Raw genomic sequence first — 26308 nt, forward strand, 5'->3', positions numbered from 1 at the left:
TGACCTGAAAGTAAAAATATGAAGTGACAGTCATTCATACTTTGGATATTGTAATACTAAAAAGAATCTAGGTAATATTTAGAAATTGAAACATAAAATTTGCAGTTAGAAATAGCACCAAAGGCTGTATCAAGGGTGTACATTTTTCAAAATTTTCTTGTGGTGATACCCCAAACCCTACTAGCAGGAGGGGGTATCCTCCCACACCCTCCCCCCATATGGCCACTTTACAGTTTGATACATTTGGCCTTTTACCACCTGCCACAATGCCCATTTCAAAATCTGACTGCAATTCAAAGGAACACCCCTCACCACACCAACCTTGCTACCGACCACGTAAAAATGGCTCATATTTTTCAGCCCAGTCTGGGGGAATCAAAATGGATAATTGAAAGTGCATGGACTTGGGGACTACTGACATGGTTTTGAAGGAGTTAACAGGTCTGAAATAGAATAAATGATGGTTTCAACTAAAAAAGAACTGCATTTATTAATATCAGTTTTCTTTTCCGAAATTGGTAGCTAGTCCAAGTAACTTCCCTTAGTTTCGAATGCACAATTTTCCTGTCAGTGTAAACATTCATGACACTATATATTGACACTCGGCAACATTTACATATCTTTAAACGCAAAAGTAAGTATACTTTAAATTCACATCACTTATAATATGATTGAACAATACCTAATATATGACACGGTTATCGCCAGGCCCATTATCTGTGAAATATCTGAACAGTTCTTTCGTCCATCCGTTACAAATTGTATGTGGCAATCCGCGCTATAAAATTTCAATATATAAATTGTCATATTCAAATTTTATCATGTGCGAATATATACCAGTTGATAATTGCCTGTTTTGGTAATGCTGGAGGCAAATGTTTACTGGAAAAATCTATCATAGTTATGGGCAGTATCTTAGTGTCAGCTGTCAAATTGTAGTTTGTACTTTCAACATTTTTATTTTTGCGAACAACTCTTCAATTTTAGAGAAATATATTGGGTTTAAATACTTTATAATATCAATCAAAGTTTTACTAGGCATCAATTGAATGTCCATTTTATCATACAGTGGTGTGGGAGACATATTGATTTACTCCTGTCTGTTTGTGTGTCTGTCTGTCACAAATCTTGTCCGCACTCGTAGTTGAACATTTCTCATCCAATCTTCACAAAACTTGAACAAAATGTGTTTGACCATAAGTCCTCAGTCAGCTTTGATAACTAGCCAAATTGGCTCAGGCACATTGGAGTAATGGCCCTTGAATTTCCAAAAATCGGCCTTTTTACTCTTGTCTGCTCTCAAAGTCAAACATTTCTCATCTGATCTTCGCCTAACCTGACCAAAATGTTTTTGACCATAAGTCCTCGGCCAAGTTCAGTAATTAGCCCTTGAATTACCCAAAATCAGCCTTTTTACTCTTCAAATGTATATTTGTAGTGAGTAAACAGTGTATAAAGACTAACTATTTAGATGATTAGGCAGTTGTGGGAGATGTGCTTCTCAAAAGCACCTCTAGGTACTAAATTGATTTAATCCAAACTTGAAATAGTTGTTCCACATCATCACCTATATGACTCTTGGTTTTTGAGTTCAATTGGTCTAGTAGAATCTAGGTTACAGTATTTTTGATGCTCCAAATTGTTTGTAGACTTAGTACTTTTATTTTACATTTCAGGAATGCGATATTCCACTTCTGCTGTGGTCATTTATGGCAGTGAGAGAAGTAATGTAACATTACCATGTAGTTCCAGTAAGGATTACCCAGCATGGAAAGGACCTGAAGGAGTATATAATTACCGAGATACTGGAACCTTTAATCCTGCTCTCGGGGACAAATCTAGCCGACTGTCATGGGGGCAAAATAAAAGGGATCTTGTGATAAGCAATGCTATGAGGAATGACAGTGGACAATACTATTGTAATACTTTACCTATGAATCTTTCTGTGAGAGGTAAGTGTTATAAAAGGGTTACCATGTCCATTTTGATTAAGAAATAATATATCCAAATATTTTACTTTTATAGAAGTCTCATTCACATTCATACTTATACATATCCTTTGCGCACCTAGACAATCTTTACAGCGATTGCCTGTTAACAAGTAAAAATTTCGTTGCCTCAAAAACAGGCCAATTTTTACAGCGATTGCCTATTATGTTATAAGACGGGTGCCTTTTTAGCCCACCATCATCAGATGGTGGACTGTTCAAATCATTCTGCATCCGTGGTCCGTCCATCCGTTAACAATATTTCTCATCGCATCTCCTCAGAAACTATGGGGGGATTTTGACCAAACTTTGTCAAAATGATGTATTGGTACCCTAGTTGTGTACTCCTGAAAATCAGACTGGTTCAACAATATTTGAGTAAGTTATGGCCCTTTGTTTAATTTTAGCTTACCTGAGCAATGCTCAGATGAGTTTTTGTGATCGCTCGATGTCCGGCGTCTGTCGTCTGTCTGTCTGTCAACATTTAGCTTGTGTATGCGATAGAGGCTGTATTTTTCAACTGATCTTCATGAATTTTTGTCAGAATGATTATCTTGATAAAATCTAGGCCAAGATCAAAAATAGGTCATCTGGGGTCAAAAAGTAGGTCACTTGGTCAAATAAAAAAAAAACCTTGTGTATGCGATAGAGGCTGTATTTTTCAATTGATCTTCATGAATTTTGGTCAGAATGATTGCCTTGATAAAATCTAGGCTAAATTCGAAAATGGGTTATCTGGGGTCAAAAACTAGGTCACAAGGTCAAATCAAAGAAAAACATTATGTATGCGATAGAGGCTGTATTTTTCAATTGATTTTCATGAAATTCAGTCAGAATGATTGCCTTGATGAAATCTAGGTCGAGGTTGAATATGGGTCATCTAGGATCAAAAAGTAGGTCATTAGGTTAAATCAAAGAAAAACCTTGTGTATGCAATAGAGGCTGTATTTTTCAGTTGATCTTCATGAAATTTGGTCAGAATAATTGCCTTGATGAAATCTAGGTCAGGTTTGAATATGGGTCATCTGGGGTTAAAAACTAGGTCACTAGGTCAAATAAAAGAAAAACCTTGTGTATGCGATAGAGACTGTATTTTACAGTTTGTTTGGTCAGAATGATTACCTTGATGAAATCTAGGTCGAGTTTGAATATGGGTCATCTGGGTTAAAAAAGTAGGTCACTAGGTCAAATAAAAAAAACCTTGTTTATGTGATAGAGGCTGTATTTTTCAATTGATCTTCATAAAATTTAGTCAGAATGATTGATTTGATAAAATCTAGGTCAAGTTTGAATATTGGTCATCTGGGGTCAAAAATTAGGTCACTAGGTCACATCTAAGAAAATACTGGTTTAAACTTGAGAGACTACATTTTTGGTCCAATCTTAATCAAAATTGGCCAGAATATTTGTTTTCACGAATCACTAGGTCAAACATGTTTACACTGTTATGGTGTGTTTCTCAGGTGAGAGACCTAGGGCCATCTTGGCCCTCTTGTTATAATTTACATAAATTTATATAGGGAAAAACTTTAAAAATCTTCTTGTCCAAAACCACAGGCCTAGGGCTTTGATATTTGGTATGTAGCATGATCTAGTGGTCCCCTACCAAGGTTGATCAAATTATTGCCCTGGGGCCCCGCCCCGGGGTCACATGGATTATATAGATTTATATCGGGAAAAACTTTGAAAATCTTCTTGTCCAAACCACAAAGCCTAGGGCTTTGATATTTGTAATGTAGCATCATCTAGTGGTTCTCTACCAAGTTTGTTCAAATTATCCCCCTAGGATCAAATATGACCCCGCCCCGGGGGATGACATGGTTCATATAGACTGATATAGGGAAAATTTTTTAGAATCTTTATGTCCATAACCTCACGGTGCACAATCACGTGACTTGTGACGTTTCAACTGGGGTATCACGCCAAGCAGAATTCGTAAACAAAATGTTGTTTTTCAGGGTAAAGATTTTATGCCCCCACTTTTGGGGGGGGGGGGGGGCATATAGATTTGCCCTTGTCCATCCGTCCTTCCGAGAATGTTGTGTCGTGCCTAGCTCACTTTTTTTGCACACTTTAGGCATGGTATAAGGCATATTTTGTGTTTTGATAGGCTATGTTTGTCTCCTCTAACACACCTATTATTATAAATAAACTAAAATGCTGCTTGTATTTTACTTTGCATTGATTATCAACCTGTAACATTTCTTTGTTATTGTTAATTGAATAGCAATATCTATGTGTTAAAGAAATAAAAGCTTGAATTTATCTCAGTTGCAATAACATTTTAATAATGGGTTTAGGCCAATTTTACTTGTTACAATTTCAGAACACATCATTCTTCGCATGTAATTGATATTTATAAATTTATACATGCAACATACAGAAGATAAATTTTAAACTTCCACTTAAATAAATGAAATAAGGCAAAGTTTTTAACTTACAACACTCTAAATGCAAGTATATAGACTTAAACCTCCTTCAGCATGATGTTATGCATCAATCATATGTTACTTCTTGATTTTATTATAAATACTTCGAAATTTGTTTAGTATTATGTAACGGCCGATTTCAATAAAAGAATTGCCCAGAAACCGATTCCGCAGACGGTCTGAACTCCTGTACAAAATATCATAAAAAGATCGCCAATATCTACAAAATTGGTACTGCTTTCTAAAAGATTAATAAATAATCAATTAAATGTAGGAATCGGAACAAGTTGATGCAAGAATCGGGCATTATTAAAACCAGAGAACCGAAACATGTTTGAAAATTTTCGCGGCATTATGATCGTGCACCTGATAAATTCATGAGTTTTGGATAGGTAAATTTTGGTTATGAATTTAAAGTCTTTAAAGAACTTTTTAGCCCACCATCATCAGATGGTGGGCTATTCAAATCACTCTGCGTCCATGGTCCGTCGTCCGTCCGTCCGTCCGTTAACAATTTCTCATCGCATCTCCTCAGAAACTACTGGGGGGATTTTGACCAAACTTTGTCAGAATGATGAGTTGGTACCCTAGTGTCCCCCTGAAAATCAGACTGGTTCAACAATTTTTGAGTGAGTTATGGCCCTTTGTTTATTTTTATAATTTACATAGATTTATATAGGGAAAAACTTCGATAATCTTCTTGTCCAAAACCACAGAGCCTAGGGCTTTGATATTTGGTATGTAGCATCATCTAGTGGTCCTCTACCAAGATGATTCAATTTTTTTCCCTGGGGTCAAATATGGCCCCGCCCGGGGGTCACATGGTTTATATAGACTTATATAGGGAAAAACTTTGAAAAACCTCTTGACCAAAACCACAGGGCCTAGGGCTTTGATATTTTGTATGTGACATAATCTAATGGTCTTCTGCTAAGATGGTTCAAATTATTCCCCTAGGGTCAAATATGGCCCCGCCCTGGGGGTCTCATGGTTTACATAGACTTATATAGGGAAAAACTTTGAAAATCTTCTTGTCAAAACCACAAAGCATAGGGCTTTGATATTTGTAATATAGCATCATCTTGTGGTTCTCTACCAAGTTTGTTCAAATTATCCCCCAAGGGTCAAATATGGCCCCGCCCGGGGGTCTCATGGTTCATATAGACTTATATAGGGAAAAGCTTTTAAAATCTTCTTGTCAATAATTTACAACATTCAGATTAGGACCTTATGTATAGTAATTTTTTTTGTATAGCTTTGAGTGGCAAGATGAACCTTAACATGAGTTGACCTTGATTTTGACCTAATGACCTACTTTCACATTTCTGTAGCTACAGCCTTCAAATAAGGACCACATGCATAGTTTTGTGCACTGAAAAGAACTTTTACCTTGACATTGACCTAGTGACCTACTTTCACATTTTTGAAGATACAGGCTTCAAATTTGGACCACATGCATAGTTTTGTGTTCAGAAATGAAATTTTACCTTGATTTTGACCTAGTGACCTAATTTCACATTTCTCAAGCTACAGCCTTCAAATTTGAACCACATGCATAGTTTTGTGCACCGAAAAAAACTTGACCTTGACATTGACCTAGTGACCTACTTTCACATTTTTGAAGGTACACTGTAACAGGCTTTAAATTTGGACCACATGCATAGTTTTGTATAGCTTTGAGTGGCAAGATGAACCTTGACATGAGTTGATCTTGGTTTTGACCTAGTGACCTACTTTCACATTTCTGTAGCTACAGCCTTCAAATTTGGACCACATGCATAGTTTTGTGCACTGAAAAAAACTTTTACCTTGACATTGACCTAGTGACCTACTTTCACATTTTTGAAGATACAGGCTTCAAATTTGGACCACATGCATAGTTTTGTGTTCAGAAATGAAATTTGACCTTGATTTTGACCTAGTGACCACCTTTCTCATTTCTCAAGCTACAGCCTTCAAAGTTGGACTACATGCATAGTTTTGTGTACTGAAATGAACTTTGATCTTGAGATTGAACTAGTGACCTACTTTCACATTTCTGAAGCTACAGGCTTCTAATTTAGACCACATGCATATTATTGTGTTCTGAACTGAAATTTGACATTGATTTTTACCTAGTACCTACTTTCACATTTCTCAAGCTACAACCTCCAAATTTAAAGCACATGCATAGTTTTATATACCAAAATGAACGTTGACCTTGAAATTGATCTAGTGACCTACTTTCACATTTCTCAAGCTACAGCTTTCAAATTTGGACCACCTGCTTGGACCACATGCACAGTGTTGTGTACCGAAATAAAATTTGACCTTGATTTTGACCTTGAGCTAGTCTTGAAATTTAGGGGCTTGTGTGGCCGAGTGGTTAAGGTCGCTGACTTCAAATCGCTTGCCCCGCATTGATGTGGGTTCGAGCCTCACTCAGGGCGTTGAATTCTTCATGTGAAGAAGCCATCCAGCTGGCGTACGGAAGGTTGGTGGTTCTACCCAGGTGCCCGCTCATGATGAAATAATGCATGGAGGGGCACTTGGTCTTCCTCCACCATTAAAGCCGAAAAGTCGCCATATGACCTATCATATGTCGGTGCGACGTTAAATCAAAAAAAAAAAAAAAAAAGTCTTGAAATTTGGAACATTCAAAAATGGCTCAATGGTGGGCGCCAAGATCACTCTGTGATCTCTTGTTTCAATCGAGCTAATTTGTACTTTATTAAGAATTGAATTTCCTTTTGTTATGTCAAATAGTTATAAATTTTATATGTGTATGAAATGCTAAATTTAAAGAAAATAATGGCACTGAACTATTTAACGATTTAGAAATAAAATGTGACCTTGGTCAGTTTTAGCAAACTTTCTAAATTTAATCTAATTCTTATATTTTTTGACAACATTTTAGGCCAGAGTTTTTTTGTTACTCGGACTTTGGGCAGAAAAATGTTGACAGGAGGAGGAAAAAAAATAAAAATAAAAATGCAGTACTTAAAATTTACTAAAACAACAGACTATAAGTGATCACTTCAAATGTGTTGCCTGAAAAGATTTTAACACTACTTTAATATGCATTTAACATGTACAACAAAGAAAATTACCATTCTGTGTTTAACCTTTTTATTATTATCTTGAACATAAAATTGATGATTTCAAAAACTTTAACAAAATCACTCTTTGGGCATGGGTACTATTTGCTCTTGGTCATATGACTCATAACATCTCCGGTATTAAATTGATGATTGAATAGCAATTTTCAATGGTCTGATCGGCTGGTTTCATTTTTAGCATGTGCATACTTTTATTTTTAATTCATAAACTTTTCTGACCAAGATCTTTATTTAATACATTTTAATATTTATTTGTTGTGTTATAAGTCACACTGACACAATTTTATAGGTCATATGGTGACTTTCCAGACTTAAATGGTGCAGGATGACCCCAGGTACTCCTCTGGGCACCATCTCAGGCATCTGGGTAGAACGGCCTACCTTCCGTCAGCCAGCTGGATATCTTTTTCACATGATGACCTGAGTGGGGCTCGATCCCACAGTGATTAGGGGCAAGCGATTCAGTCGGGCCACTCTTTATTTAATATTCAATGGCCAGAAAATGACTGAAAGCATAAGTAGCTAGATAGGTCCCTGAAAAGGATTTGTATGCAATGGAATATATAGATAAATACCTCCAATCAGGCAACTTGTAATATATATATGTCTTCATAAGCATATCACAGAGTTTTATCCCCTTCATAATAGGGTCCTTCCCTCAGAAAATATCTTTTACATTATGCAGTTTTCCCCAAAAACTGACTTTACATCAGGTTTTTTATTCCCCTTTGCTCAAACACCGAGCTGTTTTTGCTCCAAATCACAGGCCTGGGCCCCTTTCCCTCATGGTAAAGAAAACAACCCAAAATCTAAAACGGATGACTCCTTTGTTTGACAGCACTTTGTTGCTCCTATACCTCATCCCCATGTAATATATATATAACTGCCAAAGGCATGTCAAATTCACATTCAATGTTGCTGTTGTTATTTATGTTGGGTAAATCTATGTTTTTCTAACATTTTGAGACACCGTTACTGACCTTAACCTTTACAGAACTTGTTTTTCGTTGTTTTCTTGTCTATATACTAGATCACAAACCAAATATTCCGCTTTTCCATCGCGCATAAATCGTTCAAAGACAATCTTAAATTTCACCCAAGTTTTTGTTTACGTACGAGAGATGCTTCTATTTGAGCAGAAATTGCGCCTGTATGACACTGACGGATAATACGCTGACGAATATCGGTCAGCGGGTCTGAGTAACGAAAAATCAAAGAACTCTGGCCTTAGAAGTGTTCATCACTTTGTACAATGGAGAAAAAATTGTTTTTAGCTCTGTTTGAGATTGCATGATATATTTAATAACTTTTGCATTCATAAAATAGGTCCATAAAAATAGTTTTTTTGTTTTTTTTGCTGTGTGAATTTTTATTTTATTTTTGAGTTCAATAGGTCATATGTCAAGGTCACAGTGGCCCAGAACAGTTAACGGTTTCCAGATGATAACTCTAGAATGCTTGGACCTAGGATTATGAAGGTTAATAGTAGTGATTTCCCGATTGTCGCCGACAATTGAATAATCGTCGTTAATTTTTCCAGGTCGGCAACAATCGATTGTGTGTGAGGCAATCAATTGTCGGGAAATAATAGATCTATTTTCCATGTATTAATTTACTTAACCTGCTGAATAGGGCTGCACTTATTCAGGACCCAATTTGAGTTGTTCCACCATTTTACCAAAATTTCTGTTCAAGGAAGAACACTCGTTTGCATTGAAATTTTGGGAACTTGGATAATTTTCTGTTCTTGTAAGTTCGGATAGTATGTGAAGCAATTGTTTACCAAAAAAAGTGAGAAAAATCGAGGGGAAATATAATAATATTCTTGTTTAAATGGATTTGTCACAAGGGTTTGATACCGATTCCTGGTATCGGTACCTTACTGAATAATCACTTCGAAAAGTACTGGTATATACCGTTTCGTAAAGAACTGGTTCCGATTTATGTATTTCCATAAAAGTAAATAAACAAAATAATTACCAAATCCGCGGCAAAAGAAAGCAGAAAATAAGCAAATAGTATTTGAAACACAGTAATAACGCGATCGACATTGTTTACTGTGACGCCGCTCCGAGTAACATGGAGAGCTGGCCTTGCGAATAATTTTGTATGCTAAATATTATTATAAAAACTTCTTTTCCCGTCGTTTTAAACTTAGTACGTAAATCATACTTAATTGCAAAATATACGACTTTTTTTTTGCTCTTTGTCATATTCTATCAAAACAAATGAAAAAAAAAATGATTTGAATAAAAAGTTACGAAAACAAGTCATCGGTTTTCGTGAACTAATAGAAATACGTTATTGTTGGTTGTTTCAAGCATTTTGAGGGTTAGTTTTCAATGAAAATTGTGTTGAAAAAAATGTTGCACTTTGAATACATTACTAGTTAACCTGGTTGAAGATTTATCATGAGTGACAATGAGTCTGACTTGTTAAATGGGTTAATTTGAAAGCTAGTAAGTGTTGAATTTAACAGTTCTTGTCAGTGCTGAGCAAGCATTACCACAGCCAGTGAGTCCTAGATTTAAATTGCACAGTGAGCAACGTATCAACTCTGTTTTTTAGCTCATCTGTCACATAGTGACAAGGTGAGCTTTTGTGATCACACAGCGTCCGTGCGTGCGTGCGTGCGTGCGTCCGTAAACTTTTGCTTGTGACCACTCTAGAGGTCACATTTTTTGTGGGATCTTTATGAAAGTTGGTCAGAATGTTAACCTTGATGATATCTAGGTCAAGTTCGAAACTGGGTCACGTGCCTTCAAAAACTAGGTCAGTAGGTCTAAAAATAGTAAAACCTTGTGACCTCTCTAGAGGCCATATATTTCACAAGATCTTCATGAAAATTGGTCAGAATGTTCACCTTGATGATATCTAGGTCAAGTTCGAAACTGGGTCACGTGCCATCAAAAACTAGGTCAGTAGGTCTAAAAACCTTGTGACCTCTCTAGAGGCCATATATTTCACAAGATCTTCATGAAAATTGGTCAGAAACGTTCATCTTGATGATATCTAGGTCAAGTTCGAAACTGGGTCCACGTGCCATCAAAAACTAGGTCAGTAGGTCAAATAATAGAAAAACCTTGTGACCTCTCTAAAGGCCATATTTTTCATGGGATCTGTATGAAAGTTGGTCTGAATGTTCATCTTGATGATATCTAGGCCAAGTTTGAAACTGGGTCACGTGCGGTCAAAAACTAGGTCAGTAGGTCTAAAAATAGAAAAACCTTGTGACCTCTCTAGAGGCCATATATTTCATGAGATCTTCATGAAAATTGGTCAGAATGTTCACCTTGATGATATCTAGGTCAAGTTTGAAAGTGGGTCACGTGCCATCAAAAACTAGGTCGTAGGTCAAATAATAGAAAAACCTTGTGACCTCTCTAGAGGCCATATTTTTCATGGGATCTGTATGAAAGTTTGTCTGAATGTTCATCTTGATGATATCTAGGTCAAGTTCGAAAGTGGGTCACGTGCCTTCAAAACTAGGTCAGTAGGTCAAATAATAGAAAACCTTTGTGACCTCTCTAAAGGCCATATTTTTCATGGGATCTGTATGAAAGTTGGTCGAATGTTCATCTTGATGATATCTAGGTCAAGTTCGAAACAGGGTCATGTGCGATCAAAAACTAGGTCAGTGGTCTAAATAGAAAAACCTTGTGACCTCTCTAGGGGCCCATACTTGTGAATGGATCTCCATAAAAAATTGGTTCTGAATGTTTATCTTGATGATATCTAGGTCAAGTTCGAAAGTGGGTCACGTGCCGTCAAAAAGTAGGTCGTAGGTCAATAATGAAAAAAAACGTTGTGACCTCTCTAGAGGCCCTATTTTTCATGGGATCTGTATGAAATTTGGTTGAATGTTCATCTTGATGATATATAGGTCAAGGTTTGAAATGGGTCATCTGCGATCAAAACTAGGTCAGTAGGCTTGAATAGAAAAACCTTTGTGACCTTCTAGAGGCCAAAACCTTGAATGGATCTCATGAAAATTGGTCAGAATGTTCACCTTGATGATATCTAGGTCAATTTTGAAATGGGTTACGTCCCCTAAAAAACTAGGTCAGTAGGTCAAATAATAAAAAACCTTGTGACCTCTCTAGAGGCCATACTTTTCATGGGATCTGTATGAAAGTTGGTCTGAATGTTCATCTTGATGATATCTAGATCAAGTTTGAAACTGGGTCAACTGCTGTCAAAACTAGGTCAGTAGATCTAAAATTATTAAAATTTTTTGCCCTCTCTAGAGGCCATATTTTTCAATGGATCTTCATGAAAATTGATCTGAATGTTCACCTTGATGATATCTAGGTCAGTTTCGAAAACTGGGTCACTTTGCGGTCAAAAAACTAGGCCAGTAGGTATAAAAATAGAAAAACCTTGTGACGTCTCTAGAGGCCATATTTTTCATGGATCTTCATGAAAATTAGTGAGAATGTTCCCCTTGTTTGATTTCTAGGTAAAGTTTAAAACAGGGTCACGTACCTTCGAAACTAGGTCAATAGGTCAATTATAGAAAACCTTGTGACCTCTCGAGGCCATATTTTTCATGGGATCTGTATGAAAGTTGGTCTGAATGTTCATCTGATGATATCTAGGTCAAGTTCCCGAAACAGGGTCATGTGCGGTCAAAAAACTAGGTCAGTAGGTCTAAAAAATAGAAAAACCTTGTGACCTCTCTAGAGGCCATACTTGTGAATGGATCTCCATAAAAATTGGTCTGAATGTTCATCCATATTTTTCAATGGATCTTCATGAAAAATGATCAGAATTTTTATCTTGATAATATCTAGGTCAAGTTCAAAACTGGGTCACATGAGCTCAAAAACTAGCTCACTATGTCAAATAATAGAAAAAATGACGTCATACTAGCTCACTATGTCAAAAAATAGAAAAAATAAACGTCATACTCAAACTGGGTCATGTGGGAAGAGGTGAGCGATTCAGGCCATCATGGCCCTCTTGTTTTTTTATTTTGGAAAACTCTAGTTTGTAAGTTATGTTTATTTTTTTACTTCTTTCATTTTTTTACAACTCAAATTAAAGACTTAAAATGTTTATATATGAAAGCAAATTTTCCTGTATAACTACTTAAAAGGGTGTATTTAATACAACCCGATTCATTGCTTATGTGATGTACTTCAAATCTTGGTATCGGTATCGCTAAAAATACCGTATCGTTTCGTTGGTATCCGCAGGGCTCCGGAAATTTTGATAACTCAATCGGTCCGAAACAAAAATCCCGACATCGGCGCTACCCACCCACCGCATTCCCCAAAATTACATATTTTTGTAATATGGGGATAGAGTAAAGAAATAAGCTTTTCATGCATTAAAACTGAGTTACCGGTCCCCTGCGAGTTACCATACAATGAAGACAGTTATTCAGTGTTATGTGTGATCGTTACTTTGTTTAAATTTCGATGTTTTTCCGAGAAATTTCTTGCAAGGATAAAATTGCCGAGGCATTGACACCGTGTACGTAACTAGTCTAAAAGCCAACACACGTGACTTCGGTACCTTATACACGGCAGATACTTTGTGATGTTTCCTCATTCTTTGACGGGAATTTTTTAAAATACAATGCGTCAAAGTGAAATACACGTCACATTTTCTCTGCTAAACAGCCTCAAATATTTTAAGAATACTCTGACGCGGACCGAATGTGTCGTTATTGTGAACGCTTGAGATCGAATTTCCGCATGTATAGTACCAAAAGGTCAAGGGGGTTGGCCACGGATATTTCATTTCACTTACGTTGTACTTCAGTAAGCAACTACATTTTATAAAGTTATATGTTCTCTTCTGATGTAAACAAAATTTCATTTTGAAACGTTTTTTAAAAGACCGATTTGATAAACAGCGCCACTCCGGTTTTCTTTATCATTCGTTTTTGCCAATCCATTTTTTTCTTTTTCTTTTTTGTACAGTCGGGTTGCAAAGACGATTTTCTGCACTTGTTTCAACTGGAGCATCAACAAATGAATCAGGCTTAAAATAAAATTAAGTTTGTTTGACCTTTACCTACCGACCCGATAAAATTGCCCGACTCAAATAATTTTATTGCATTCCAGAGAAAAAAATTATTTTTATTTTCTTATCAAAGGGAAAAACTTATTTTGGTGCTTGAAACTGGCGATTATTTTATTTAACAAATGCGTAAATAATTATGGCAAGTAAGAAAGTAACCCGCGGTCAGCTAGTAGAAAATCGATAAAGCGGACCGTTTATTGTCTCGTGTATTCCGAAAACGTGTCAACTATGCCGATAACGTTGCCTAAGGCTATAGGATGCAGACGACAATCAAACCGCTTATAACGGGAAGGCAATCTGACAAAAGGACATAATTTTACAAATCTAGTATCTAATTTACCCGCGAAACGTAGATACCAAAACGTCATGCCGGTAATTTTCCATTCCACGAGCACCTATCGTAATATCTAATTTCCATCGCTCGACGTTACTTTTGTTTACACATTCACAAAATATCGTGCGTAGTGCATTTAGTTTTTGTTATTATCGCATCAATATTTTTTAGCACCGCTTAAGAAGTAATATAGTTTCAATTCTATAACGATTTTAATAAGATATCGACAGGAATGTAGGCCAAATTCTATAAAAACGGTCAAATTTAAAGGTGGTCAATCACATTTAACCCTTTACCACACAGAGCAGAAGCCAAAGTAACCTCCTTTACGTAACACTGATAAGTGATAATCAATAATCAATAATCGGTATATGGCTGATAAGCGTGACTGTCTTATCTGAACAGAGGTGTTGGCATTATTTTGTGATTACACACACCTATGTTAAAAATATCATTATTTTAATATTTTCTGTAAGTTTGACATTATTTTTGTCAATATAAAGTTTATAGCAATTTAAATTCTCTTTCCGATGATACAAAATTCATTGTAGTTTCTCTTTGAGTTTCGAAGATATAAAGTGTTAAAGTAAGGGAAATATATTTTTAGGCGTAAAATTCTGTTTTGGATTACTTTCACATTGAAATTCATATACAATTTCATTTTGATGTTTGAAAGTTTGATTTATAGTTAATAAACTCATCTTCCGAATTGGAATCGGTAAGTATTTATATAAAAAACAACAACCATCAAACTGAATAACACCATAAATAACGGATCGTAAAATTTCTGAAAGTGCAAAAAGATCACTGACATCGAGACTCGTAACCGACTAGAGTATTCTTGTGCTAAAATTTAAAATATTTTTAGATAATATTACGTAATATTTTGCTGATCAAACGTCGGTACATAACGGGTGACTTCCGCTGCAATTAACTCTTGGGGTGTCATAAAATATTTGGAAGTCGGGGTCCTTCTGTTTTGATTAACACTTCCCGTTATGTAAGGCCATAAATTCCAAGCCATCGTATACACAAATTGTTGTTTAGGGGAAATCCGCATGTATCACGCGTGACCTTCATGACCTAACACATTTAAAAATACTTAGATGTTAAATGGTTGTTATTTTTAGAACGAGGAAAGTCCTGCGAACCGGCCAGTTGCAGGTAGTTTTCACAGTAATTTTCCATGACGTAGCGTCGTGCACATGTAGGAAAAAACCCCGGTGTCTATTTTTGCAAAGTACTCGATAAATTTAAATAGTAACCACATGATATTTTACGCAAATATTGATGACGAAATCCCATATTTTGCGTTAGTAAACATCCGGAATTCTTTTCTTTAGGAAAAGAATGAAAATAAAGCGATTGATTATGAGATACGGGGATAGACGTTTCTGTTCAAATGGCCGATACTCGATAATATATGTTTCTATCGGGTAATCGATAGACACGGGTCAATACGTTTCTGTTTGGTAATCGATAGATACGGTGATAAACGTATCGATGTGGGAAAGGGTTAAACAACATTTAATGACATTTTTTACTTTTTGTGTATTCTGGTAGAGAATTATTTAAGGATCAAAAAGACCGATTACATAGAGTTAGATTGCTATTTGAAATGTATATTTTATTATTTTTATAAAATTTTGTAATTACTCCCCTTTAATATGAAAGTATATAAAAAGCTGGGTATTTCTTTTTATTTCGATACAATGTCTAGTTTTACATTTGCATTTGATAGACATATCAACTATTGAACAATCTGAACCAAAATGCAAGTTTTAAAGCTGTGTGTAGCTTCTGAATTCATTTATTTCCAATCTATCTCGGTTGCGCAACCAAGATAGGCAAAGGGAGGTAATAATAATTTTTCAAACTTCATTTCTAATGAATTCCATCTAAATACATAATTTTTAATGCAAATATTTTACAAATATATTACAATATGTCTAATATTTATACATTTCCTTAGGCAAAGTATGTTTATCAAATTTATACTTATGATAAAATAACTTTATCTTGGTTGGGCAACCAGGATAGGAAAATGAAATTTTAAAAATACCTCCAGTGAAAATCTAATTTGTATTAAGTGTTAAGTGAACATAAATGAGTCTTGAGAAAGTGAAAATAACTAGTCCTAACACTTCCTAACGGTAGGGGCTAGACTAGCTGTGATTATTAATACTATCGATGCAGTTATTGATGCAGAACTTTATTATGGAGAGCAACTAGGTGGTGGAAATTACAAAAATACAGTGAAAGAAAAGTGTCTGCTGTGAAAAGGAAATTTATTTAAGAACAAATATGATTGATTACAAAGGAAACGTAGTGTCCATGTGAATATTATTTGTCTACTATGTGTTATATTTGAAATTTGCTTGTACATAATACTGCTTTCATAACAGTGACAGTATTACGGCAATTGACATCACTGGCCTGTCAATTGCTTGCCGTAATACTGTCACTGTCACTGGCAGTGATGGGAAATTTAATTATCTGTGAAAATATATTATAAACTGACTTAATTGTTGATTTCAAAATGTCTTTAATCAGAGATCGTTTTGAAATGCATTTGTTCGAAGTGAGAAAATCTCAGTTTTCGAATTTCAAGAATTTGACAAGAACGTAAATGTGTTGAAATATGACAAGCTAGATAGTTTTAATATTTTAATTTTGTAATGCCAGAACAAAGAACTATAAAAATCTTATACTTCTTTTGCCAGGACAATGGCATAATAAATGTCTGATGTCTGGAAACCCAAACTTGTTTCTGTTTTTAGTAACAGTTTTGTTTCTGTTTTTAGTTTTGCTTGCATATACTGCCATAACCATTATAAAAACCTTCTAAAACTCATAAAAAGTTATTATCTATTGAACTAAGCATCAAACACTTGTTGAAAATAAGCTGTAATTCAATAGTGTGTTTAGATACCAAATATCGCATATTTTCGCGACTATATTGTTTTGTACAAGATACTCAAAGACTTGGTGAACTTTGCCTTATGTGCAAATTAAGTCTGTGCCCATATTGTGTGTGCATGAATAGGGCTAGGGGTTTATTACAAGCATACATTTAACAGAGCATCTTCAGAGAATGTCTACAAGAAATAGGTATTAATAAATAGACTTTATTACTGAGACAACAAACATTTAAAAAAAACTAAAATATAATAAAATTATTTACCTACCTACCTACCCACTGTAAAAATACTGGGTCGGTAAAGGTCAAACAAACTTAATTTTAATTTAGGCCTCATGTAATTTTTTCAAATCAAGTAATTATAAAAATTATTTTTATTGGTTTTCCGTGTGATGTCTCATTAAATCAAAGACCTATAATGTACAATTATAGCTCTTTGATTAAATGCAGTGACCATTTGTTTTTTACCCGTGATCAAACATAGCCTTTTGAAATAAACCATCCGTCGGATTCTAAATAAAAGAAGTGGATCCCCGTCGAAATGATTTGGATCCTGTCAGAAACATTTGGAAACAGTCAAAAATGTTTAATACATTGCTGTCGGCTGTCTGCACTGATTGCGTCACGTGCTAATTACGGACCGATTATCAAAGTGACAATCAGACCCTCTGACACGTTTATTATCTGAGGGTGCGACCAACAATTTCCTACTTGGCAGGTGATCGTGTATTAAGATATCAGACCGAAATTTACACTTTTCTCCTTTTTTATGGGACCGATATTTTTCGTTTTTTCACTTTACAAATCTGTCTGAAAAGTCAAAAAATCGGTCCAAAACCGACAAACAAGCAAATTTCCGAAGCCCTGGGTATCGGTATCGGACCGCTTCGTCCTTAACGATATCCAGCCCTCCCGTGCGAAAACAGGCCAGGAAATCCTGGGATTATCCTGGGATATCTCAGGTTATCTCAGGAGAAATTCCTGCCATTTTCCTGGGATATCCTGGGATATCTCAAGATTTTTCACACCTGTAATTGGAACAGGATTTATTCCTGCACATTCCTGGCCATTCCTGTATAAGCAGGAAATGCCAGGATGTAAAAGATAACATTTTGAGGTCCAGGAAATCCCAGGATATCCTGGGAAGCCAAGATGGAAAGAAGTGTCCTGAGGTCAGGATATCCTGGGATTTCCTGGAAGGTAGAGTCCCAGGACCAGGATATCCCAGGATGGTAGAAAGTGTCCTAGGGCCAGGATATCCTGGGATTTCCTGGAGTGTAGATTCCCAGGACCAGGATATCCCAGGATAGTAGAAAGTGTCCTGGGGCCAGGATATCCTGGGATTTCTTAGCAAGTAGGAGTGCCAGGGCCATCCAAGGTTATCCTGGGTGCAGGACTTTACCTTATTAGAAATGATCAATCCTTGTATCTCATTTGGAAAGAATTTAATTTTTGTACATGTAGTTTTAAAATTATTATTACACTGAAATGAGATTCTAAAGACAAATACAAGTTGCAAGCTTTCAATACTTCTGGGGGGCAATTCATATAATAGGTATCTCACAAAGACTGACAACAGTAAACAAAATTTAATAAAAAAAAATGTTAAATGTTATTTTGACACTAAAATATGATCATAGTTGACAGGTTGTATTGTTTTTCTTTCACAATTTGGCATAATTCAACATCTTTTTTCATACTCAATTCATTTCATCAACTGTTGAATGTAATTACCCTTTGCCTTCAGCCTGCCCCTCATTATATTTAGGCACCCATGTAATTAAGTCAGTGGTTCAAATTTATTTATGCACTAATTACCTTAAGTTTATACAAGTATTAGATAAACTCTTGCTACAGAAGCATAATTATCTATCATTCACAGATACCTAACAAAAAATTACCTGTGACCAGGTAAAGTTTAAGCACTGAGATGAATAAAGTTCATGTTTTAGTCTAATAATTTTTTCTAGTCCTGTGACATATTATAGGTTTAAATTACATTTTAAATGAGAAAGTTTAAAGTTCTTACCTGATGTCCTTCTTAAAGCATTTTTAGTTTCCAGTTAAAAATATTTAGCTCCATTCTATGTGCCACCAACAACATGAACAAAGCACTTCCTGTTTACATTCAAATTTTTGGTATTCATGAGCAATTTCTCCAGTACAGTTAGTTATCGAAGGGAATATCTATAATGTTATTGATATAAATATATACAGTACAAAAGTGAACTTGACCATTTTTTAGCTCACAGAATTTGCAAAGATCACAGAAAAACAAGTGGAAAAATAGGGGATTATTTTTATGCCCCCGAAGGGAGGCATATAGTTTTTGAACCATCTGTCTGTCTGTCGGTCTGTCGGTCTGTCCGCAATTTTCGTGTCCGGTCCATATCTTTGTCATCAATGGATGGATTTTCAAATAACTTGGCATGAATGTGTACCACAGTAAGACGACGTGCAGTGCGCAAGACCCAGGTCCGTAGCTCAAAGGTCAAGGTCACACTTAGACGTTAAAGGATAGTGCATTGATGGGCGTGTCCGGTCCATATCTTTGTCATCGATGGATGGATTTTCAAATAACTTGGCATGAATGTGTACCACAGTAAGACGACGTGCAGTGCGCAAGACCCAGGTCCGTAGCTCAAAGGTCAGGTCACACTTAGATGTTAAAGGATAGTGCATTGATGGGCGTGTCCGGTCCATATCTTTGTCATCGATGGATGGATTTTCAAATAACTTGGCATGAATGTGTACCACAGTAAGACGACGTGTCACACGCAAGACCCAGGTCCATAGCTCAAAGGTCAAGGTCACACTTAGACGTTAAAGATCATTTTTCATGATAGTGCATTGATGGGAATGTCCGGTCCATGTCTTTGTCATTCATGCATGGATTTTAAAATAACTATGCATGAATGTGTGACACAGTAAGACGATGTGTCACGCGCAAGACCCAGCTCCGTAGGTCAAAGGTCCTAAACTCTAACATCGGCCATAACTATTCATTCAAAGTGCCATCGGGGGCATGTGTCATCCTACGGAGACAGCTCTTGTTTTGGCTCAGGTATAACAGCTTCAGAAGCAAGCCTGCATTTTCATTGGTTCCTATCTTGATGCAGGATTTCTCAGGACATCCTGGGATTTCCTGCTGGAAGGACATAATGATAACATTTGTTACAGCTTATTGAATCTTATTTTGAGAAGTCCTGGCTTGTCCTGCTTTATCCTGTCTTCATTTATTTAGGTCCTGGCTTTTCCTGTCTTAAGCTGAGCTCTTAAAATATCAAGTAGGATATCCCAGGATATCTCAGGATTTACCTGGGATATCCTGGCCTCCAGGATTTATTTCTGCACGGGCTATTTCGTCACCTAAACGCAACAAAGTCGTATCTTATTATAAATTTATAGTAAGATACGACTTTGTTGCGTTGAGGTGACGATTTGTCACACATCACAAAAGATAGTTAGAATCAGCTATTTGACTGATCTTAAGGTGATATCATTTTGTCAATTGCATATATGTATAACATTAACAATCATGAATTAATTACAATAATAATTTCTCAAACAATTATACAAACAAATATTAATTTCAGTTTCAATCTTTTCTCAGTGCATAATTTTTTCAATCTGCTTCTGAGGATTAAACTACACTGATATTTCACAAGGCAAATAAACGTGTCAAAATATTACACAAACAAAATTTTCTTACCCTAAAATTTTATAAAAGTTAAAACATCCTGTTAATCCAATAACCCTAACTGAGGAAAGAAATTCATAAGATTATTGTATTTTCAATACACAGTGTTACATCACACCCAGATGTAAGCTTCTACCTGTCAATCAAAATTCTTAAACTTCAAACAGTGTATGGCTTTGATCTTTGACATGAATGGACTGCTGATGTGATGCACTATTCTTTAGATATCTCTGTAGGTCACTCTGGTGTGCTTTAAAAAAATATAGTGGACTTGTTGGTTTTTTCAAGCAGAAATATTCAGTAGCTAGTGTGCGTTTGTTTTTTTCTTTCTTTTTTTTTGTTGTTAATATTTCACTACTGGTTCAGTGCCTAAATCCGGACAGTGCTTAATTATTTGGACACCGTTTAAAAATGCTGTACGATCATGATTTTTTACTAAAATGAACAGGATCGACGCAAACGAAAACTTTGATGACCAGCTGTCAACAACAGTGTACAAATGTATGCTTTTCCAGAGAAAACTACCTTCAAATATCCGCACCGCTTAAAATTAAGATTGTGTGTGTTGGGGGATGACGTCATACAGCGCGCGCCAGTTATTTGAGGTGCGACGAGGTACTGATTAAATAAGAAAAGTATTCTGCCTATTGCAGACGACTCTTTGTTTGCTGATCGAAACTGATGTAAAAACATGTTTTAGAATTCTGTACTACCCTCAGTATTTATTTAAAAGATTTAACCAATTTCTGTTATATATCAATTAATACAATAGAGAAATGCCAGCATTTTGCAGACAAGGGAAGCAATTCATTAGATAAAATTGGCGCAGTGTCATTATAATGATCCCCGTAGTTGTGTCAAAATGTATAACGTCAGTGACAGAATCTACATGTAAGAAAGAATAATTTTAAACATTAATTTTTGCTTAGATAAATTTTATTATATTATTGTAAGTTAGAAACTAGTCCATATGTTGTTTTGCAAAGAGATTTATAAAGAACTTAAAATTATACAGTTAAAATTTTATGCACGTGTGGTTTCATAATGCAAAGTTAATGTCAAAAACCCACCTAAAGTGTCCGGATTTAGGCACTGGACCAGTATAAATATTTTTGTTTTGTGTGTGTGTACGAAACACTTGGGAGGAAATAGAAAATAGAAGTATGAAGTCCGTCCGTCAGCAATTTCTTGTCTGCACGATACTGGTTTCATTTATGATTTTATTTTAACCAAACTTGCACACAACTTACATCACCATAAGATCTCGGTTCCTTTCTTGAACTGGCCAGATCCCATTATGGGTTCCAGAGTTATGGCCCCTGAAAGGGCCAAAATTAGCTATTTTGACCTTGTCTGCACAATAGCAGCTTCATTATGTCTCCCACCACACAGTGGTGTGGGAGACATATTGATTTACTCCGTCTGTGTGTGTGTGTGTGTCTGTCTGTCTGTGTGTCTGTCACAAAGCTTGTCCGCACTCTAAGTCGAACATTTCTCATCCGATTTTCACCAAACTTGAACAAAATGTGTTTGACCATAAGACCTCAGCCAAGTTCGATAACTAGCCAAATTGGTCCAGGCGTCTTGTAGTTTATGGCCCTTGAATTACCAAAATCGGTCTTTTTACCTTTGTCCGCACTCTAATTCAAATATTTCTCATCCAATCTTCACCAAACTTAAACAAAATGTGTTTGACCATAAGACCTCAGCCAAGTTCGATAACTAGCCAAATCAGTCTTGGAGTTATGGCCCTTGAATTACCAAAAATCGGTCTTTTTACTCTTGTCCGCACTCTAATTCGAATATTTCTCATCCAATCTTCACCAAACTTGAACAAAATGTGTTTGACCATAAGACCTCGGCCAAGTTCTATAACTAGCCAAATGGTCCAGGCATTTTGGAGTTACGGCCCTAGAATTATCGAAAAATTGGCCTTTTTACTCATGTCCGCACTCTTAATCAAACATTTCTCTTCCGATCTTCACCAGACTTGAACAAAATGTGTTTGACCATGAGACCTCAGCCAAGTTCGATAACTAGCCAAATCGGTCCAGGCATTTTGGAGTTACGGCCCTTGAATTATCGAAAAATTGGCCTTTTTACTCTTGTCCGCACTCTAAGTTGAACATTTCTCATCCGATCTTCACCAAACTTGAACAAAATGTGTTTGACCATAAGACCTCAGCCAAGTTCGATAACTAGCCAAATCGGTCCAGGCATTTTAGTGTTACGACCCTTGAATTACCAAAAACATCCGTCTGTTTACTCTTGTCCGCACTCTAAGTCGAACATTTCTCATCCGATCTTCACCAAACTTGAACAAAATGTGTTTGACCATGAGACCTCGGCCAAGTTCGATAACTAGCCAAATCGGTCCAGGCATTTTGGAGTTACGGCCTTGAATTATCGAAAATTGGCCTTTTTACTCATGTCCGCACTCTTAATCAACATTTCTCATCTGATCTTCACCAAACTTGACAAAATGTGTTTGACCATGAGACCTTAGCCAAGTTCGATAACTAGCCAAATCGGTCCAGGCATTTTGGAGTTACGGCCCTTGAATTATCGAAAAATTGGCCTTTTTACTCTGTCCGCACTCTTAAGTCGAACATTTTCATCCGATCTTCACCAAACTTGAACAAAATGTGTTTGACCATGAGACCTCGGCCAAGTTCGATAACTAGCCAAATCGGTCCGGCATTTTAGAGTTACGGCCCTTGAATTACCGAAAAAATCCGTCTGTTTACTTTGTTCCGCTCTCTAAGTCGAACATTTCTCAATCCGATCTTCACCAAACTTGAACAAAATGTGTTTGGCCATAAGATCTTACCCAAGTTCGATAACTAGCCAAATCCGCCCAGGCACTTTTGATTTATGGCCCTTGAATTACTGATTGGATCCACTCATTCAGACCATCTAATTGGATCCACTCGTCTAAAACATCTAGAGAAACTAACATTTTTCATAGGGGCAGTTGTGGGAGACATGCGCTTTTCTCAAAAGCATCTCTAGTTTATGATTTGATTTTAACCAAACTTGCACACAACTTGTATCACCATAAGATCTCGTTTCCTTTTTATACGCCCGCAGGGACGTATTATGTTATCGCCTCGGTGTCCGTCTGTCTGTGTGTTGGTTAGCAATTTCCCTTCCGCTCTGTAACTTTTGAACCTCTTTATGGATTTCAGAAACCTGACACCAATGTTCCCTCATTGAAACGACGTGCAGAGCGCATGTTTGGATGGCTCACTCAATGTCAAGGTCACACTTAGGGGGTTAAAGGTCATATGACTTTGTTTTGTGTGAATATTGCTCTGCATTTGCGTTGCATTGCAGTGCTTTTGTTTTTATGTGGCAGATCCTTCTTTTGTTCGCTTACAATAATTTTTTTATGCCCTTGAAGTTAGGCATATTAGTTTTCAACTGTCCATCCGTTCGTTCGTTCGTCACAATGTTAACTTTTTGCATGAAGACCAGCGTTAACTTTAGCATGAAAGCTTTTTACTCGCGAACGACTGCACCCAGGACCTTCAAACTTAACATGCTGATAGTACTTACTGAGTTCACGACCCCTACTGACATTGGGGTCACCAGGTCAAAGGTCAAGGTCACAGGGGCCAATGTTAACTTTTTGCATGAAGGCACTTTACTCGCGAACCACTGCACCCAGGACCTTCAAACTTCACATGCTGATAGTACTTACTGAGTACACGACCCCTACTGTCTTTGGGGTCACCAGGTCAAAGGTCAAGGTCACAGGGGCCAATGTTAACTTTTTGCATGAAGGCACTTTACCTGCGAACCACTGCACCCAGGACCTTTAAACTTTACATGCTGATAGTACTTATTGAGTACACAACCCCTACTGACTTTGATATTTTGACATATCTATACCTTGTGAGAATTTTTTCTTTTTGTTTTTGGTTAAAGCAATGGTACTCAGGTGAACGATATAGGGCCATCATGGCCCTCTTGTTTTTTTTTAGATATTTTGCTGATTTGGCTATTTTCACGTGGAAACACCTCTGAAACAAGAATGGTGACCAATGTATTTTATTTCATATATCCATTTTAATTATTATCTGGAGTTAATAATATCAATATACCAAATGTAAAGAAAATTGTTAGTTAGAAACGTGTGACAATACAATTTTTTCAGACAAATATTGATTCTTGTTGTTTTGAATGTTATTCTTGTCAGTACATGTACATTTTGTATACATTTAAACTGAAATAAATTAAAGAACAATATATTGTCATTCTGTTCTTGAGTGTAGACGGTGGTGAAACCAATTAACATTACTATGTGTAATATATGAGTGTTTCGACTAATAATCAATCGATTGTATCCTTCTGATTCGTTTTGATAATCGATAGCATTCTGGGTCCGATTATGAAACACTAGTTAATAGAGAGGATGGTCATGACCAGTAGATGATCGCTAATTTAAGGTCAGTAGGTCAAAGTAAGGACAAAATGGCCTGGAACAGTTAAACAGTTTCTTGACTATAAATTGAGAATGCATGGGTCTAGGATCATGAAACTTATTGGGGATGTTGATCATGACCTGCAGATGACCCCTATTGATTTTGAGGTCAGTAGATCAAAGGTCAAGGTCGTCTTGACCCGTAACAGTTAACAGGTTTCTGGATGATAACTTAAGAACACTTGGGTCTAGGATCATGAAAATTGAATAGGAGGTTGTTCTTGACCAACAGATGACCCTATGAGTCATGGGCAGTCCGTTATATAATATATATTTAAACCAGTGTAAGGGAAGAGTTGTCCTCACCCCTGTTAACACATATCTCTGAACATTTAGTAATATAAGTTGTATTCAAAACATTTGGAGTTTCTGCATGAATATAAATGTTTAATTTATTGGAGCTTTTAAACATTTGTAACGGCTTTGTTTTCCTAACACTAGAAAATTCCCTGTAAAAGTATCATGAGCTAAAACATGATGAAAAATTAAAGAATTTATTTTATCTCTCGAACATATTGCTGCAAAGCAGGACTCAAGTCTGCATGAAAATACATGTATTGGCAAATTTCAGTAGTTAAGTAGAAAAATTTCAGATCTGCCATGTTCTGTATCCCCAAATTCTGAAGTATCCATATTTTGCAAAGGCAGAGGGTACATGTACCCATAATTTTAAAAATGAGTTGGCATGCTGCATGTGTGGTATTTGTAAAAAGTTCCCTCTGAAGATCACGTATTACACTCTTGACAGTAGTTTGATTGGCTTTAAGGTGAATGAACGTTTTGCCATTCACATTAATTATTATTCTCTGCTCGTATTCAAAAATTGATATACTTTTATTATTTATGATGTTGTTTTCAGTGATGGAAACTGAGTACAAAAATTTTTTTGGGCATTATTTTGATTGGTTTGTAAGCCTTTGCCATTTACATTCATCATTATTGTCAGTGCATATTCTTACACTGAACTTGTCATTTTTTCTGATTTTTCAGTTCAACCATCTGCACCAACCGTGATGGAATCTGAGCACAAAGGCAATGTAGGTTTAATAGTTAGGGGCTCCGAGGGTGTTGAGATGACACTTGCCTGTTGTTCAACTGGTGGCTTTCCAGACTCAGATATGGTTTGGATGAAAGGGAGTACAAATTTGCAGACGATTAAAAATGAAACGTACATCAATTCAAACAAAACATATGCCATCATTGGAACTTATACATTCAAGCCTTCATCATCAGATGACAGAGTCCAGTTTATATGTAAGACATTCTTTAAAATAGGTCCAGACAATGCACAACAGACGGAAGTCACCCTGTTTTTGAATT

At 36.2% G+C, this 26308-nt stretch overlaps 1 protein-coding gene across 1 annotated transcript; it reads left to right on the forward strand.

Moving 5' to 3' along the window:
* Window positions 1-1676: 1676 nt before the first annotated feature.
* LOC128554186 (uncharacterized) lies at window positions 1677-26308 on the forward strand (the record flags this gene model as incomplete). The annotated part of the gene is made up of 2 exons (XM_053535433.1): window positions 1677-1952; window positions 25979-26308. Coding segments are annotated over 2 exons (606 nt in total), but the record flags the coding sequence as incomplete, so codon positions are not given.

Source organism: Mercenaria mercenaria, unplaced genomic scaffold (genome assembly GCF_021730395.1).
Source record: "Mercenaria mercenaria strain notata unplaced genomic scaffold, MADL_Memer_1 contig_4809, whole genome shotgun sequence".
Taxonomy (NCBI): domain Eukaryota; kingdom Metazoa; phylum Mollusca; class Bivalvia; order Venerida; family Veneridae; genus Mercenaria; species Mercenaria mercenaria.